Source organism: Lissotriton helveticus, chromosome 5_1 (assembly GCF_964261635.1).
Source record: "Lissotriton helveticus chromosome 5_1, aLisHel1.1, whole genome shotgun sequence".
Classification (NCBI taxonomy): Eukaryota; Metazoa; Chordata; class Amphibia; order Caudata; family Salamandridae; genus Lissotriton; species Lissotriton helveticus.
The window spans coordinates 2,133,250,499-2,133,269,312 of record NC_136065.1 but is presented as its reverse complement, the minus strand read 5'-3'; the positions used below and the strand labels follow the sequence as shown (position 1 = coordinate 2,133,269,312).

Genomic DNA, 18,814 nt, shown 5'->3' with positions numbered 1-18,814 from the left:
GATGAGCAGCAGCTGTCTGAAGCATCATCATCATTAACTTTATTCGGTCGTTAAGATCATCAAAGTGCATAGGCGTACAGAAGTATGGAAAATAAAACAAAATTTTACATGATAAAATTGTAAGCCAAAGTAGTTGATGTTATTCATACAACAATAAGCATATTAAAACCTGAGCCATTAAGGAATATAAACAAATTCTGTCTGAAGCTCAACTCTGAAAAGACTGAAGTCCTCATCCTCGGGCCCACCCCCAAAGCATGGGACAACTCGTGGTGGCCCACCGCCCTCAGCAACCCTCCCACAGACCACGTCTAGAACCTCCGCATCATACTCGATTCCTCCCTCACCATGACCCAACAGATCAAGGCCTTCTCCTCCACATGCTTCAACACCCTCTGCATCTTTTGCTAGACCTTTAAGTGGATCCCCCCTGACTCTAGAAAGAGCGTCACCTATGCACTCATTACTAGCAGACTGGACTTCGGACACGCCCTCCACGCCGGAATCAACAATTCCCTGCTTTGTAAAGTCCAGACCATCCAGAACACCGCAGCCAGACTAGTCCTCGGCATGAACACATCACCCGGCACCTATGAGACCTCCACTGGCTCCCCGTCAAAAAAAGAGTAAGCTTCAAGCTACTCACTCATGCCTACACATCCCTCCACAACACCGGAACCAAATACCTCAACAAAAGAGTCTCCTTCACGTACCTAAGAGAAACTTCCACTCCACCGACTTCACTGAAATCCCTCACATTCGCAGAGCCAGAACGGATAGAAGAGCCTACTGCTACATCGCGGCAAAGACCTGGAACGAGCTCCTGCTCAACATCAGACGTTGCCCCACTTCACACCTTCAGGAAGAGCCTCAAGACCTGGCTCTTCAGCTGAATCGGAGCTGCATGCCCCCGTGCCTTGAGACCCTCCCGGGTGAGTAGCACGCTTCACAAATCCCTGGTTGGTTGGTTGGTAGCTGTGCACACTATGAAGAAGGGGGGGCATCTGGAATTAGGCTGCAAAGGGGGACTTGGGGACAAGTCAGAGAGCTCCCAAATGGGGATTGGGTTTGCAATGGTTCTTGGGGCAAGGGGGTTCAACCGGTTTGTCGGTACCATGGCCGGGCAGCTCAGGTGCATAGTGGTTAGGTCAGCTGGGCCGGATGCGTAAAGGTGATCCTCGCGTTTAGGGACAAAACAGTTGGCATGGGGCAAAATCAGGACAGCTGGGCCACTCACGATGTGGGTCTCAGTGATGCTGACAACCGTCAGCAGCTGCTCAGTTGTTCTGCAGTGAGGATTCGAAATTCACTCCCACTGTTGGTGTTTGGTGCAGGGCATCTGGTACCCCAGGTATTGGTGCTGCATGGCTCTGGTTGGTCCTGGTGTCTTCACACTGATCATCTCCTGCATTGATCAGGCTGGGTAGCTGCAAGGTGTTGGACCGGACTCTGCGTTTTGGTGCCTGCGGACTGCAGAGGAGTAGATCCTGTACTGCAGGGGAGACTGGAGGCGCTTTTTGAAGTGCTGACAGGCTACCCAAGACATTTGGTGGATCCCCAGCTTGCAGGACAAGTCACTGTGTCCCAATTGTCGAGTTGCAAGTAGGCAGGGGTTTGCACCAAAAGTTCACAGTGCTTTTACAGTTCTAGTCAGGCAGTTTCTCTTTGTCCTTTTTCTCTTGATCAGTCGAATGAGTTCTTGGGTGCCACCTGAATATTCAGTTTAGGAGCTTTAAGGGGAGTGATGGGTAGGGCTTCCTACTGTTGGGGTGCCTACACCCTTTATATGACCATTTCCTGTGGGAAGTGGGCATTACCCTGACCCTAGAATCCTAATTCCCCCCCCCCCAAAACATGATTTAGGAATCTGAAAAGGTGATGTCCTTAGGGGTGGTGCTGGCTTGGTGTTGGACACACCTCCTAATCTTTCTAATTTTCATGCCTGTCCTGCTGCCAAAAGTGGGTCCTGGACAGTGGAGGCGGGCATCTCCACTATGTGGATCAGCCGGGGTCACATAACAAAGGCAGCATGGCCATTGAAGCTTCCCCCCCTGAAATGCAGTTCCTGTGTGGAAGAGATGTAAACTCCTCCGCCCAGAGCAGGCTTTGTTCCTGACCTCTGAGAGCGATGGCTCTCACCGTAGGAGGTCAGTAACTTGTCTGTTGCGGCATGCTGGCCAAGACCAGTCAGTCAACACACTAGTAGTTTGTATGTCCTCAGGGGGCATGTTTGGTGCTAAACATCTGGGGTTACAGTGTAGCAGTCGTGTTGCTGGGGCACTCCTAATCGCAAGTGTCGAGCCCAAGTACTCATTATGACTTCCCTGTGCACTTAGTAATCGTAGCGCTGCTCTCCTCTTCAAGCGCCTTGCGCTGCTGCAGTTTTAGTGACTCTGCTAATTTAAACCCGGATTTGGTGCCTGTGTGCTCAGCAGTGCCCACGGGAGTATTTAATTGAAATCTAACATTTACAAGACGATTATTGTCTTCCTTGTGGCCAATATCGGCGTGTTAGCCTGTTTGTGTGTATTTCAAGCGATCGCCATTTGGTTGTGCCTTCAGCCCGTCCCTCCCCCCACGCTCCCGCCTCCCAGCCGCCCCGCCCACCCACTGGCTATCCTCACCGTCCGGTCCGACATTGCCCTGTGACCAGCTTGTCTCCGGACTCAGCGGTTGCTCCCACTCGCCTCCTGCAGCTTCTGGTATTGTAGCGCTGCTCTCCTCCTCAAGCGCCTCGCACTGCTGCTGCCTGATTAACTATTTGTGCCGAGTAATCGTAGCGCTGCTCTCCTCCTCAAGCGCCTCGCACTGCTGCTGCCTGATTAACTATTTGTGCCGAGTAATCGTAGCGCTGCTCTCCTCTTCAAGCGCCTCGCGCTGCTGCAGTTTTAGTGACTCTGCTAATTTAAACCCGGATTTGGTGCCTGTGTGCTCAGCAGTGCCCACGGGAGTATTTAATTGAAATCTAACATTTACAAGACGATTATTGTCTTCCTTGTGGCCAATATCGGCGTGTTAGCCTGTTTGTGTGTATTTCAAGCGATCGCCATTTGGTTGTGCCTTCAGCCCGTCCCTCCCCCCACGCTCCCGCCTCCCAGCCGCTCCGCCCCCCCCCCCTCTCCATTTATGTCGGATGTCCACACGCGCAGCGTCCACGCGCTACGGCCGCGCCGAAGGTGCGCCAAAGGTAAGCCCGTCTACGCCCGTCCGCGCCTGGACCGCGCCCAGCGCCAGACCCCCTGGTCCCCGTAATGCCCAGCCCACTCGCATCACTTACGATGCCACCACCCTCCTAGCCCTTAACCCCGGCCGCTCCCCCAACTGCTTCCAAGCCGCTCCTGGACACACCCATGGACCCTTCTCTTGCAACACCTGCAAGTTCGACGGCACCAAGAACAACTCCTCACCCACTAATACCAACCAGATACCTGACACCAACCACCTACAATGCATCCTGCTCAACACCCGCTCGGTCCACAGGCACGCCATCGACCTCTGGAATCTACTAGACACCATCTCACCGGACGTCGCCTTCCTAACAGAAACATGGATGAATGCCTCTTCAGCCCCAGACATCACCATTGCCATCCCGGAAGGATACAAGATCATCCGCAAGGACCGCATCAAGCATACAGGAGCAGGCATCGCTATCGTCCATAAGAACTCCATCCGCATCTCAACCAGCTCAGATATCAACCTTGCCAGCGCCGAACACCTTCACTTCCAGATCCACACCGACCCCAAGACCACACTCAGAGGCACCCTCCTCTACCGACCTCCAGGACCCCGTGCACAATTCAGTGACGACATCACTGACTTTATCACCCCACACGCCCTCCCCTCCGAGGACTACATTCTATTGGGAGACCTCAATTTTCACCTGGAAATGAGCAATGACAGCAGCGCCACCACCCTTCTGGACAATCTCGCCGACCTCGGACTCAAACAACTTGTCTCTACGCCCACCCACATCGCAGGTCACACACTCGACCCTATCTTCACCTCCAGCAAACATATCTCATTCAGTCACACCACAGCTCTTCACTGGACGGACCACAGCTGCGTTCACTTTACCTACAATAAGACCACAATCCACAACCAACCTCAACCCACCCTGCGAAGAAACTGGAACAAAATCACCAACGACCAGATCTCCTCATCGCTTCTACTAAACCCCCCCCGCCCACTCCTCAAACCCGGACCAAGCAGCCATTAACCTCACCCAATGGCTATCCAACAGCGCCGACATCCTAGCACCGTTGAAAAAACGCCAAAGCAAACTAGGCAGCAAAAACGCATCCTGGTTCAACGATGATCTTAAGAAATCGAAGAAACAATGTCGCTCCCTCAAAGGCCTGGAAAAAAGACACAAACACCAGCACCAGGGACGCCTTCAAAAACGCCACCCGCATACACCACCAACTAATCCGGTCTGGCAAGAAAGCCGCATTCAAAGACCGTCTAGATAACGCCCACAACAGCAAGGAATAATTCAACATCGTCAAAGAATTTACCAACCCATCAGCCAACTCCAACGACATCACCTCCTCCCAAGCCCTCTGCGACTCCCTAGCTTCCTTCTTCCACAACAAAATCGCAGGCATCCACAACAGCTTCGATAACCGACCCGAAGACAAACCCACCCAACCTCCTGCAGGACCTTCACCCCCCTTGAACATCCTTAACGACTGGAACCCAATCTCCACTGAGGACACCATCCGCCTGATGAACTCCATCCACTCAGGATCCCCAACTGACCCATGCCCTCACCACATCTTCAACAAAGCAGACTCCATCATAGCACCACACCTCCGAGATGTCATCAACTGCTCCCTCAACTCCGCCACCTTCCCGGAAAGCTGGAAACACGCAGAACTCAGCGCCCTTTTGAAAAAACCCACAGCTGACCCCACCGAACTCAAAAACTACCGCCCCATCTCGCTTCTTCCATTCCCGGCCAAAGTCATTGAGAAAGCTGTCAACAACCAGCTCGCCGCCTTCCTCGAAGCCAACAAATCCCTAGACTCCTCACAGTCCGGATTCCGAGCCAAACACAGCACTGAAACCGCCCTCATCGCAGCAACAGACGACATTCGAACTCTACTGGACAATGGAGACACAGTCGCCCTCATCCTCCTCGACCTCTCCGCTGCCTTCGACACAGTCTGTCATAGCACCCTTATACAGCGCCTCAGAGACGTAGGAATCCAAGGAAAAGCACTGGAATGGATCACCTCGTTCCTCACCGGAAGAACACAGAGAGTCCGCCTCCCACCATTCAAGTCAGAGGCCTCTGAAGTCATCTGCGGCGTGCCACAAGGATCGTCACTCAGCCCCACCCTCTTCAACGTATACATGAGCCCCCTTGCGGCCATCGCTCGCCAACACAATCTCAACATCATCTCCTACGCGGATGACACTCAACTGATCCTATCACTCACCAAAGACCCTAACACCGCCAAAACTAACTTACACGAAGGAATGAAAGAAGTAGCCGATTGGATGAAGCACAGCCGTCTGAAACTGAACTCAGACAAAACAGAAGTCCTCATCTTAGGTACCTCCCCCTCCGCCTGGGACGACTCTTGGTGGCCAGAAGCCCTTGGAAAAGCACCCATCCCGACGGACCACGCACGGAACCTGGGCGTCATCCTTGACTCCTCACTCTCGATGACCAGACAAGTCAACGCCGTTTCATCATCTTGCTTCAACATTCTTCGCATGCTCAAAAAAACATTTCGCTGGATCCCCACTGAAACTAGAAAAACGGTCACCCACGCACTGGTCACGAGCCGCCTGGACTACGGAAACACACTATACGCCGGTACCACCGCAAAACTCCAGAAAAAACTCCAAAGCATCCAGAACGCTTCAGCCAGGCTCATACTAGACATCCCGCGTAAAGAACACATCTCTGGTCACCTGAAAAACCTCCACTGGCTCCCCGTAAATAAGAGGATTACTTTCCGCCTCCTAACCCACGCACACAAAGCACTTTACGAACTTGGGCCCGAATGCCTCAACACAAGATTGTCCTTCTACACCCCCTCAGCTGCAATCCTCCAACCAAGCCCTTGCCACTGTACCTCGCATCAACAAAACCACCATGGGAGGTAGATCCTTCTCCTACCTGGCAGCTAAAACCTGGAACTCACTTCCCACTCACCTTCGCCTCACTCAGAACCACCTAGCATTCAGAAAGCAACTTAAAACTTGGATATTCGACAAGTAATTCCCCACCCTTCCTCCAGCGCCTTGAGACCCTATGGGTATGTAGCGCGCTATATAAATCTCTTGACTTGACTTGACTATCTAAAAATTGACTTTGATGTCACCGGGACACATCCGCTCGAGCAGGTAAGCCCACAGATGGGGGTATAGTGCATCTAGCCTTAGTTCTGTAAGGCTTGCTGTAGGGGTGACTTGCCTATACTACATGCAGTATTTGGCAGGCGTGGCACACGGATGTGTGCCATGTCGAATCTTCACTTTTCTCTGCACCAAGACATGCAGGCTGCAATGGCAGTTTGCATGATCTTGGTGAGGGGGTCCCTTAGGGTGGCACAATTCATGCTGTAGACCTTGGGTGACCCTCTTTAATCCCACTGCGCTGTGTCGATGGGTACCGTTTACTACACACTTGCATGGCGCTTGAAGGGTTCCAATTGTGGAACAATGGAACAGTTTAGGGAAAGAACACTGGTACTGGAGACCTGGTTAGCAGGAACCCAGTACACTTTCAGTCAGTTGCACAGGCAAAAATTGGGAGGGCTACTGCATCAAAAACTCAGTTTCCTATAATTGCAAAAATGTAACTTTAAATAGAGCTGCTTGTAGTGTAGTTCCTATATTCCCAATAGGCTCTGCTCATTGGAATAACATAAACGATAGTTTAGACGTAGGACTGAGGTCGACTAGGTCTCTATTGAATATGTTAGACTTAATTATGAATGTCAGCTAGCTCAGAGGTCACTAGAAGCTTTCTCGAATTCACAAGAAGGGATTAGTTTCTGACAACCGCATAAACATGACAACTTTGCTCCGCTAGAACAAGGAGTATATCTCCAGAGTCGCGGAAACAATAGATGGCTATTTCACTCAGTCAATCGTGCATGCTTAGTTTCACCAGAAGTGCAGAGAAATAGAGAGACGAGTTTTTAGGTCTCGCTAGACGTAAGCAAAAGCGAAGCTTTTGTGTCTAGCGAGACAACTTATGTTGTTACTTTTCAGGGAATGAGGACAGCAAAGTGCCACGCGCATTTGCAGGCCGAGATTCGACCTCGTGAGCGCGCACGTCGTCACTCACGCATGCGCACAAAGAAAGCCATACACACACTGCATATACACACATGCACCCCCCCTTAAACATACACACGCGCACACAGACAGACAGACGCACGCACAAACACACTCAAACAGACACACACACACACGCGTACACCCCACCCCCACTCACCCCTCCTCTCACTCAACACACTTACCTGTTCTGGCGGTGCTCGGCGGCGGATCAGCATCTTGGGCGGCGGTAGCGCTTTGCGGGGCTCTCTCACCACATGAGCCCCGCCTTCCCCATGCGCCCGCCCGCTCTTCACCCGGTCCCCCATCTCGGGACCGGGACTCAATGCGGAGCCTTCGTGGCTCCTCGGGCAGCTCTCTCTGACTCTCGCCGCGATGGGGCGGGACTTCCGGTTGGGGCCGCGCTGGGATTGGCCGGCTTCCGGGTCGTCGCGGGCAGTGCGGCGGCCCGGCGGGGACTTGTTACCGCTCAATATCTCAAATATCTTTCCATCATCCATACAGCCCTGGAAGGGCACCAGGGAACTGCTAACAATTAAGTGCTTCACAGCTTTGTCAGGGGTATGAAGCGCTGTACAAATGTTCCGACACAATCCAACGGAATATTTAGAACAAAAAAAAAAACCTCGTTAGCAACCTACACGTTGCACAGCCACAGGTCCAGCAATGTCACCACAGAATTACGGAGGCAGCCGCAGGGTAAGGACAGCATACGGGCGCAGTGGCCCTTCCACACTCTGCCAAGCCAGGCGCGCTATGCCTCTGGGCTGCTTACCTCTTGCTGATGATAATGGATGGCTCCTAGGCAGCATGGCTGAATTCCCTGATTAATCGGAGCTTAAAGATGGATTTACGGTGAGGCGCTTGTTTATATTGTATGGTAGGTTAGAAAACTATTTATTTTACTTAACATTTCTAACTTAGTATGGACAGGAAACACATGTTGCCATGCGTTTTTCTCGCATAAGTATACGAGCATTAATTATGAAATGCTTTCGGTGTTGTATAAATGCTTGCCGTGTCTTTGAAGATTTCACCAACCTTCTATTACAACCAGCGTGCCCTCCCTGTCATAAGATGAGATTGCCTACTGTAGGACACACCCGTCACAAAAACCAGGAACACTGTGGGCAGAGTGCCATAAGTGGAGACAGTTGTTAGAACAACAGGCATTGCATAATTCACACACCAGTTACCGTTGAACAAATGTGCACGATTCATCATGCCTCTGACATAAAGCCACAAATCAATATAAGATGTGTAACGCAGACACATTCTTTGCAAAATTGTCACCTAGGCATTATTAACAAGACTGTTCAGAATGCTGTAGACCAGGGCGTGTGAACTGTAGGAAGTTCCATTGCCATAACTTTACTGCATGTCTTGGTCTCACCTCGTAATCTGCCCCAACTAAGACAGTCTAGAGTGGGCCACTGGAATTGCATGATTTTGCAGTTGCAACGTTTTCCGCATAATTGTAAATTTGCTGCATGTGCCACATAATCCATAATTTACTGCATAATCTGCAGATTTTAACAAAAAAAAATTTCTTACTTGAACGGATGATCAAAAGTTACTAAAACGCAGTGACGTGTTGCCCAACAGTGTAAGCACCTTTGATAAAGTTGACTGGTCCCCTTATTGTGTATTTGGGTCCTAATCTGGTACTTTATGAGTTAAAGCTTTTGCTAAGGTAGTGTTAACCTATATAACAAGCATTTGCAATGCAATAGGTCTCGCATTTACGCGAGTTCAAGCTATTGGCATTGTAAAAGACAATGCCTTTTATTTAGGTTTTAAAAACTAAAATAATAATAAAAGGAATTGTCATTTGCAATGTCAATAACTCAAACACGTAAATGCGAGACCTATTGCATTGCAAATGCTTGTTTCAATAAAAGTGGTTATTTATTGAGCTGTCTTCTGTCTCATGCAAGAGAAGTGAATTCCTATAATTGCAATACTTGTCATAAAGTAAAGTGCGTACAGTAAAAGGAGTATTATGAAATAATACTGTAAAAGCATTTATATGGTTTCTAAGCCATAAGATACTTAAAACGGATAAAATACATACAATGATAAAAGTTGACTAAACGTACTCAACTGGTGCTTCTAAGATACGCCTACCCCGGTGTACCTAACCTAAGCCTAGTACATGGGACGACGTAAAATGAGTTGTAGTTTGAGTTAAGATAGTTTTTGCCAAGAATCTGAATCAAGAATTCTCTAAGGGTCTAATCAGCTCCGTACCTTGGTTATAGAATGAAGGAGGTCTTGTATCTCTCTCTCTCTCAGGACTCGATCTCCCAGCAACCCGCAAGGGTGACAGGCAAACACTGGAGCTGGATTTCTCGGCAGGAGAAAAGACAGCGTCTCTCTCAGTGCGTCAATGGGAGGGTCGGCTTCCTTCCTCACTCGCTTCAGCAGGGGGTCGGGCAAGTAGATAGCCGGTCTGCTCCAAACCACAGTGTGTTTTGTTAGGGCAGATGTTGGTATATTTATACCTGGAAGATGCCGAGTTTGACGTAAGGTTGGACATAAGCACCGCGCCCTGAACTGCACTGGGCCCGAAGACATCCGGTCACTTGTGTCCCTTTATGTTCCCGGGAGGGCACTTCGCTCCTCCAACAAAAATCTCCTCTTTGTCCCTCGAGTATCCAAGGTCAGATGGGGCGGAAGGGCTTTCCGAGCACTCGCCCCCAGACTTTGGAACACTCTCCCCGAGGACCTTAAGGGTCTTGCTTCCCACGCCCTTTTTCGCAAAGTACTCAAGACCTGGCTCTTTCAGGAAGCTTACCTGTAATCTGCTCCCAGCCCTTCTCTGATCAAACAGTTGTGCCACCTTCAAGCGCCTTGATGCCTACGGGTTTAGTTGCGCTCTACAAATTTAATTTCAATTCAATTAAGACGTCATTAAGAACTCTCAGTTCTTTCAGGATTCCAGGAGTTCTAGGACAAATCAATAGAGAAGCAGGGGGAATTCCCGGGCTGCTGGAGGCTTGGTTTGTTTAAGAACGCGTTGTGCTTTCTAGGAGTCTATGGGAGTAGCCTTGCCGTATTTGGGCTGCATTGGCTATGACTTAATATGGGTATGATTCTTATGCCTTTATAAGGATATGATTTGATATAACCACATAAGGGCATAAATCGGGGATATTTAAATAGGGTCCTAGATTAGTCTACAACAAGCTCAATAAATATTAATGTGTTTTAAAATAGGTTACCTTGTGCTTTTACCAACATAATTCAGTCAGTCAGTCAAACCACTTTATTCGGTTAGTTAAAACCATACAAATACAATTCTGATAACCCAGTACATAATAAAAATATATAAAATCCAAATTACAACATATGAGCAATTCAAAAAGAATCAACATTACAAAGTCAATTTCATAGGCCCATACAGACCCTGATAACCATTAGCACATATATAGACAAAAGGAATACCACATTAGGGGTATTTTTAGGAAAAAGCAGCCAAAAAGGAAAACAGTGGTCATATGTATACAATCGGTGCTTATGTAGCGTTTATCATAGGATACCTATGTCATAGGAGACGAACGGCTACCTCTAAAAAGCTTGCGATATTAAATAGCTCCCGTGGATCATTCAGCATTTGGAGATAAATTAGAGCAGTATAACCCCTAAAAAAAAACTTTTTCCTTTAAAATTAGAACTAAAAACCTGCAAATCAGTGTAGTGGTCGCAAAACATTATAAAGTGCATAATATCCTGTGGTGAGAGGTTGTCACAGGTGCACTAGCTCAAATCTTGCCTACTCCATCCTTGTGAGTTACCTAAAAAGAAGTGAATTAGGTTAAAACGGAACATACTTTATATTAGTTCTTTAGAACAAAAAGTGCAAACTAAGCAGAGTTCTTTCCCTTGAAGTCCTAAACCTCCATAGCATGAATGCAGCATTTCAAGGAAGCGTTTTGCCCACACAAGCATTGCTGTGCTTCTGCAGCCGAACATGTTGCTGAGTCGCACTGGGGAAAGTTTGTGCTGCTTGGGGTTCATGAGAGTAAACTAGAACTGCGAGGCTGGTTGGAAAGCATAAGAGTGACCGCGTCAGCCCCTGGCGGAACGCTGGCTGCGTCAGCCCCTGGCGGAACGCTGGCTGCGTCAGCCCCTGGCGGAACGCTGGCTGCGTCAGCCCCTGGCGGAACGCTGGCTGCGTCAGCCCCTGGCGGAATGCTGGCCGTGGCTTCAAATGTTTAGTCTCTTATCACGTCCAGAAATCTTCCAGCCTTCCTCTCTGGTTTTACCTGGATGCTTTGACTTGAAACAGTAGATTATTTTTGCAATTTCTCCAAGAACTGTTTTTATTTGATATGCTATTGAATTTATGAAGAATTTGTTATGGATATGGCAGTGTGCTGTAGCGGAGTATCTCGTCTACCAGGTGGCATAGCTGTGCATATATATAAAAAAAAAATCCCAGTTGCCTTATGTGCTCTAGCAGACTGATTGACTCAACACTCAGTTTAGCAAGACAGCCAATCTGTTAATACCTCTGTCAGTCAGGTGCAACCCGTTGTTCTACTTTATAATTGATGTCCTCTAATGAAGACTGTTGAAACCTATCCGATCACGCAGCTGTCTCGCTCTGGCACAGGGAGGCTTTTGCTTAACGTCTGGTATTGTCTTTCAGAATGACGTGCGGCAGAAAGTCCACCTGAACACCTTCGGCTTGTTCAAGGACGGCTACATGCTGGTCAATGTTACGAGACTCCAGATGAATGGGGGCCGAGACCTCTCGCAGCAAGATGGATCCACAGTAAGTTACAAGAGTCTTCTCACAGCATCACCAAGTTAGACTGCCTCTTGTGTGTCACTCTACCCCACTGACCAGGCCTCCATTCCCATGGCTGACTGAGGCCCAGGCCTCTGTATGGCCAACTGCAAACCCTTGACGCTTGGGGAATCCGAGTGTGAGGTAAGAGTAGAGAGATGACTTAGCTGAGGGGTGTCTGAACATACTTGATCTGAATGTGATGAAGCTGCTGATATTGGAGGTTTAGAGTGAACAGGAAAGCTACACCTACGGGAGAGCAAGAGCAGAACTAATACTTTGGGTATTTGGAGCAGTTTATTTCCCAATCGGCTATTTGCCTCCTCTCCCAGTGAGCTGTGTTCCCTGCCCTTTGTTTCGGTGGTTGCAGACTCAGTCTGTTCCTGCTGTGGGGGACCTCTGGATAGTGACTATTCTTGGCTCAGTTGATTTATGCTGTGATGGTAGTGTGGGGGGAGGTGGAGCGGTGGCAGTGGGGGGGGGTAGGTGGAGCAGTGGCAGTGGGGGGGGGGTAGGTGGAGCGGTGGCAGTGGGGGGTAGGTGGAGCGGTGGCAGTGGGGGGTAGGTGGAGCGGTGGCACGAGGGTTAGGTGGAGCGGTGGCGCAAAGGGTAGGTGGAGCAGTGGCGCAAAGGGTAGGTGGAGCAGTGGCGCAAAGGGTAGGTGGAGCAGTGGCGCAAAGGGTAGGTGGAGCAGTGGCGCAAAGGGTAGGTGGAGCAGTGGCGCAAAGGGTAGGTGGAGCAGTGGCGCAAAGGGTAGGTGGAGCGGTGGCAGTGGGGGGTAGGTGGAGCAGTGGCGCAAAGGGTAGGTGGAGCAGTGGCGCAAAGGGTAGGTGGAGCAGTGGCGCAAAGGGTAGGTGGAGCGGCGGCAGCAAAGGGTAGGTGGAGTGGCAGCAGCAAAGGGTAGGTGGAGCGGCGGCAGCAAAGGATATTTGGAGCGGCGGCAGCAAAGGGTAGGTGGAGCGGTGGTAGCGGGGGTAGTGGAGTAGTGACAGCAGGTAGTGGAGTAGTGGCAACGGGGGGGCAGTAGGTGAATCCGTGGCAGCGGGGGAGCAGGTGGAACGATGGCAGCGGGGGAGCAGGTGGCAGTGGGGAGTAGATGGATCAGTGGCATTGGTGGGGAGGGAGAGTCTGGGTAGGGAAGAGCACTGGCAGCGGGATGGTAAGGATCTGGCAGCGGGTGGGTAGGGAGAGTGGGGGTAGGTTCAAGTGGTGGCAATGTGGGGATAGGTAGAGCGGAGGCAGCCGGGCGGGTAGAGCAGTGGCCGCATGAAGTAGATGGAGAGATGGCAGCCGGGCAGGCAGAGCAGTGGTAGCGTGGGGTAGATGGAGCGGTGGCAGTCGGGGTGGATGGAGCGGTGGCAGTCGGGGGTGGATGGAGCGGTGGCAGTTGGGGGTGGATGGAGCGGTGGCAGTTGGGGGTGGATGGAGCGGTGGCAGTTGGGGGTGGATGGAGCGGTGGCAGTTGGGGGTGGATGGAGCGGTGGCAGTTGGGGGTGGATGGAGCGGTGGCAGTTGGGGGTGGATGGAGCGGTGGCAGTTGGGGGTGGATGGAGCGGTGGCAGTTGGGGGTGGATGGAGCGGTGGCAGTTGGGGGGGGTTAGATGGAGCGGTGGCAGTTGGGGGGGTTAGATGGAGCGGTGGCAGTTGGGGGGGGTTAGATGGAGCGGTGGCAGTTGGGGGGGTTAGATGGAGCGGTGGCAGTTGGGGGGGGTTAGATGGAGCGGTGGCAGTTGGGGGGGGGTTAGATGGAGCGGTGGCAGTTGGGGGGGGGGTTAGATGGAGCGGTGGCAGTTGGGGGGGTTAGATGGAGCGGTGGCAGTTGGGGGGGGTTAGATGGAGCGGTGGCAGTTGGGGGGGTTAGATGGAGCGGTGGCAGTTGGGGGGGTAGATGGAGCGGTGGCAGTTGGGGGGGTAGATGGAGCGGTGGCAGTTGGGGGGGGTAGATGGAGCGGTGGCAGTTGGGGGGGTGGATGGAGCGGTGGCAGTTGGGGGGGTGGATGGAGCGGTGGCAGTTGGGGGGGTAGATGGAGCGGTGGCAGTTGGGGGGGGGGGTGGATGGAGCGGTGGCAGTCGGGGGTGGATGGAGCGGTGGCAGTCGGGGTGGATGGAGCGGTGGCAGTCGGGGGTGGATGGAGCGGTGGGAGTTGGGGGTAGATAGCAGTGGCAGCCGGGCGTAGATGGAGCGGTGGCAGCCGGGAGTAGATGGAGCGGTGGCAGCCGGGAGTAGATGGAGCGGTGGCAGCCGGGCGTAGATGGAGCGGTGGCAGCCGGGCATGCAGTGCAGTGGTAGCGTGGGCTAGATAGTCCAGTGAGTGTTTGGAGAAGGCACAGTGGTGGGAGTAGAGGCCATTCGAGTGTAGCCAAGTAAAGCAGTGGCAGTCTGTGCCAACCAACGCATGTTCATGCTTCCTAAAAAGTGACCTACTTTCAGAGGTCATATTCTCCACATAGTTAGGAAGATTATCGTAAATTTGTATATCCACACATACAAAATCAAACCCACATTCTTATTGATATTGTAGGACTTGTAAAATAAGTGTGCAGGTACAGCAGAGCTTGGCAAAGCTAATAGGTCTCAACTTTGAGACATATTTGCTTTATCAATGCATTTTGGCGATGTGGTGCAGCACCATTTAAAAGAAAAAAAGATGCGACGTGACGTGATGCAGGCATAGCACATACGTGTTATGATGCTGCTGGCAGCAGTCAGTAGGCGGCTGCATGTGTGATGACATATGCACTACTCCAGTGAAGCTTGACTTCAGAGAAGTCACTGCCACTCCCCTCACCCCAGCGGGGTGAGGGGAGTGCTCACCTATTAAATCTGTGGGGGTCTACTGTATCACACCAGTGAACATCCATGTTTAAATTCTCTCGGCTCTGGCACTAGGTACAAATGAGAAGGGCCAGCAACTCCTGGATTAGCACCAGCGATATCTGGATGCAGCATTTTCCACTTCTCCAGCAATGACCGATCTGATCTGATAGAATGCTTTAAAAAAGTTTGGTTGCCAGGAGGGCTCAATGATTTATTTATGCATTTTTATATAGCGCGGACTTTACCCGAAGGTGTCAAAGCGCTTCACAATAGGAACAGAACTGATACATGAGAACATTACAAGTGAGCAAATTACAAAAGCAAACGTTACATTACATTAGGCAAAAGTGACAATCGTGAGCCAACAAAATACGAGAGGTAGCAAACGGTGCATTACAGGAGGAAAAAGTGACATGTGTGCAGGTTACAAAAGCGTCAATAAATGGAGGACACTCGAACACAAAAACAAACATTACGTAGGCAATGGTGGCACTTGTGCAAGAATTGAAAGCAAACAAAATGTAAGAGGAGCAAACAGTGTGATACAAGAGAAAAGTGACATGTATAAACGAGTGGCAAACGCAGGTAGAAGGATAATACTGCAATAAATGGCAGACTCTCACACCACAACAACACACTGGGAAGGCACTTCCATAGTCCTGGAAAGAAGAATTTTCTATAATGGAAGGTCTTCCTTCAGGTAAAAGAGAGGGCGTAAATTAAGTTTGGAAGTGTCTTTGAAGGAGGAGAACTTTAAGGTCAGTTTTGAAGGCCTGGGAGGAGGTGGTGGTCCGGAGCTGGGGCGGAAGTGAGTTCCAGATTCTCACTGTGCTGCCTGAAAAGGATTTGGGCCATCGATCTTTCCTTCTTAATTAATTAATTGTGGGTTTCTAAAGCGCTAGAATCGACTCCCGAAGGAGTATCTCTGCGCTGTAGACCGCTGGGGAACCCGTCCTGGCTTTCCCTGTGAGATGGTCCCTACTGGGTATCTCCAAGGTGAAACCAGGCATCCCCGGCGTATGAGGGGGGCCGTTGTGGAGATGAGGCAAGCTAATGCCCAGAGTTGCCGAGTGTGATCCCTGGTTAGAGTAGGCACCGAGGCGAGAATTATCGAGTCCACTGACCCTGGTCCACGACCCTGCCGCGTCGGGGATAGAACCCTGGTCCCGGGCGGTCCTCTGCTTCCGGGTCTGCTGCCTCTAACCAGTGGGCGGTTCAAGCAGTAGATTTTCTGCATTTCGTGATGGTCTAGAGCCTCCCGAGAGTTTCAGTTTATTCGCCAGGTAGCGCGGAGAGGAGGTGTGCAAGGCTTTGTGGGTAATGCAGGCAGTCTTGTAGATAGATCTTGCCTCGATGGGAATCCAGCGGAGGGAGGATAACATGGGAGTGATGTGGTCGCTTCTTTTGGCCCCATAAATAAAACGAGCTGCTGAATGGAGAACAGACTTGAGGGGGGACAGGTGGGATTTGGGGAGGCCAGTAAGAAGAGAATTGCACTAGTCCAGCCTGGAGAGGACCAGCGATTGGACCAGAGTTTTAAGGTCATGCTCTGGGAAGAAGCGACGAATCCCCCAAAGAAGGCACAGTTGGTATCAAGCAGACTTTACAATTGAATTAATGTGGGAGAGTAGATTGAGTTTTGTGTCTAGGAGGACACCAAGGGATTTTGCGCTGTCGACAATGATGGGTTTATTGTTCAGTAGATTCATCTGATCCATCCATGATTGAACCGGGGGAGGAGAAAGTGAGGAGGAGAGGAGCAGGAATTCAGTTTTGGAGGGATTTAGAATCAGTTGATGTATAGACATCCAGTTTTAAATGGAGTCCAAAGTAGAGCTTAGGATGGAGAGATCATGAGAGGAGGCAACCTTGAGGTAGATTTGAGTGTCGTCTGCGTAGAGATGATAGTGTACCCCAGATTTACTTAGGAGATTTCCCAGTGGTTCCAAATAGAGATTGAACAATGTGGGTGCAAGTATAGAGCCTTGAGGAACACCTTGACCCACCGCCAAAGGTGATGAAAGACTGTCCGCTATTTTGATCATTTGAGATCTATCAGAGAGGAAGGAAGCAAACCATTGAACACAGTGCCCTCCATTCCCATTCTCTGTTGAAGAGTGTTGAGGAGGGTTTTGTGATTGACAGTGTCAAAGGCTGCAGAAAGGTCAAGGAGAATTAGAAGACAAGACACCCCCCCCCCCCCCCCCCCCCCGAATAGAGTATCCGCAGTGCGTAATCGACCACTTTCAGCAGGGCAGTTTCAGTGCTGCAGTTTTGGATGAAGCCGGACTGACAATTGTCAAGAAGATCATTGTCCTTGATATGGCGAGAGAGTTGTTTCGCAACACATCTTTCTGTGATCTTCGCAAAAAAGGGTAGGTTAGTGATGGGGCGGAAGTTGTTGAGGTCGTTCGGATCAGCGGTGGTTTTTTTAAGCAGAGGGGTGACCTGCCCAGTTTTGAAGGGAACAGGAAGGGAGCCTTGACAGAGGGAGAGGTTGACCAGAGTGGCCCAATATAAAAGAGAATGGGTATAGAAGTCAATGGCAATGGCACTAAGGATGGGGCCAAGAGAATGGTTGGAGGGCTTTTTTTCGAGGATGCACTTGAGGAGGATATCTTCAGAAATGGGGTCAAAGTTCTGCCAAATGGCTAGTGATTTGCGCTCCTCTGGAAGGGTAGGATGAGCGACCTGATCCACAAGTGATTTCACTTTTTTGTCAAAGAATACAGCGAAATCAGCAGCTTTCTTTGTAGAATCCTCCAACTTGGCGGTTGGGGGAGAACAGTTAATATTCTTGATAAGATCGAATAGTTTTTTGGGTCTATTTTTGGCTGAGTCAAGGAGGGTTCTGAAGTGTGATGCTTTACCAAGGAAGATGTGCTTGTGGTACTTGGATCTTGCTGAACGAAGCGTGGCCAAATTATTGGTTGAAGGGGCTTGCCTCCATTGTTTCTCCAGGATTCGAAGGGTGAGCGGTGGTGTAGTTGAAGCTCAAGAGATAGACATTCAAAAGTGCGGAAGGTGCTGATGGGAAAAGCCTTAAGTTGAAGGGAGTTTCTAAAGATGACTGCAACACCTCCCCCAACTTTGATAGGTCTGCCATTCCTGAAGATCGAGTAGCCTGTGGGTAATAGGAGATCAAACATAGAGTGAGAGGGATCATTGAACCAGGTCTCTGTTAGGAAGACAGGTCAATATTATGAAGGGTGATGGTATCGGAGATTTCGAGTTTGTGCTTTATTGCAGATCTGCAGTTGTGGAGCAGACAGCGCAGCTCTGTCGAGACTGTTTTGGTGATGGGGCACTTGGGCTAAGAAGGGTGATAGGGATATTGTGCCTATACGGGGGTGCACGGGAGGGTTTAGGAGGACGCTTGGTTCTGACAGAGGAGATAGTCTGAATAGTGTAGGTAGTTGGGTTACTCTGAGATGTTGGTTGAAGAAGGGTGGCGTTCATGGGCTTGTGTGACACACCCCACCACCCCACACCCCACCACCACCACCACCACCCCACACCCCACCACCACCACCACCCCACACCCCACCACCACCACCACCCCACACCCCACCACCACCACCACCCCACACCCCACCACCACCACCACCCCACACCCCACCACCACCACCCCACACCCCACCACCACCCCACACCCCACCACCACACCACCCCACCCCCCCACCACCACACCACCACCCCACCCCCCACCACCACCCACCCACACACCCACCACCCACACACCCACCACCACCACCCCCCCACACACCCACCACCACCCCACATACACACCCACCACCCCACATACACACCCACTACCACCACCCCACATACACACCCACTACCACCACCCCACATACACACCCACTGCCACCACCCCACATACACACCCACTGCCACCACCCCAC

The 18,814-nt window shown here is 50.8% G+C and overlaps 1 protein-coding gene across 1 annotated transcript in view; it reads left to right on the top strand.

Moving 5' to 3' along the window:
- Positions 1–18,814, top strand: part of GPR107 (G protein-coupled receptor 107) — a 315,329-nt gene that overhangs the window by 95,674 nt on the left and 200,841 nt on the right. Inside the window, exon 2 of the mRNA XM_078646219.1 lies at positions 11,951–12,076. Coding sequence (XP_078502345.1) covers positions 11,951–12,076 — 126 coding nt within the window. The remainder of the gene's footprint in view (positions 1–11,950; positions 12,077–18,814) is intronic.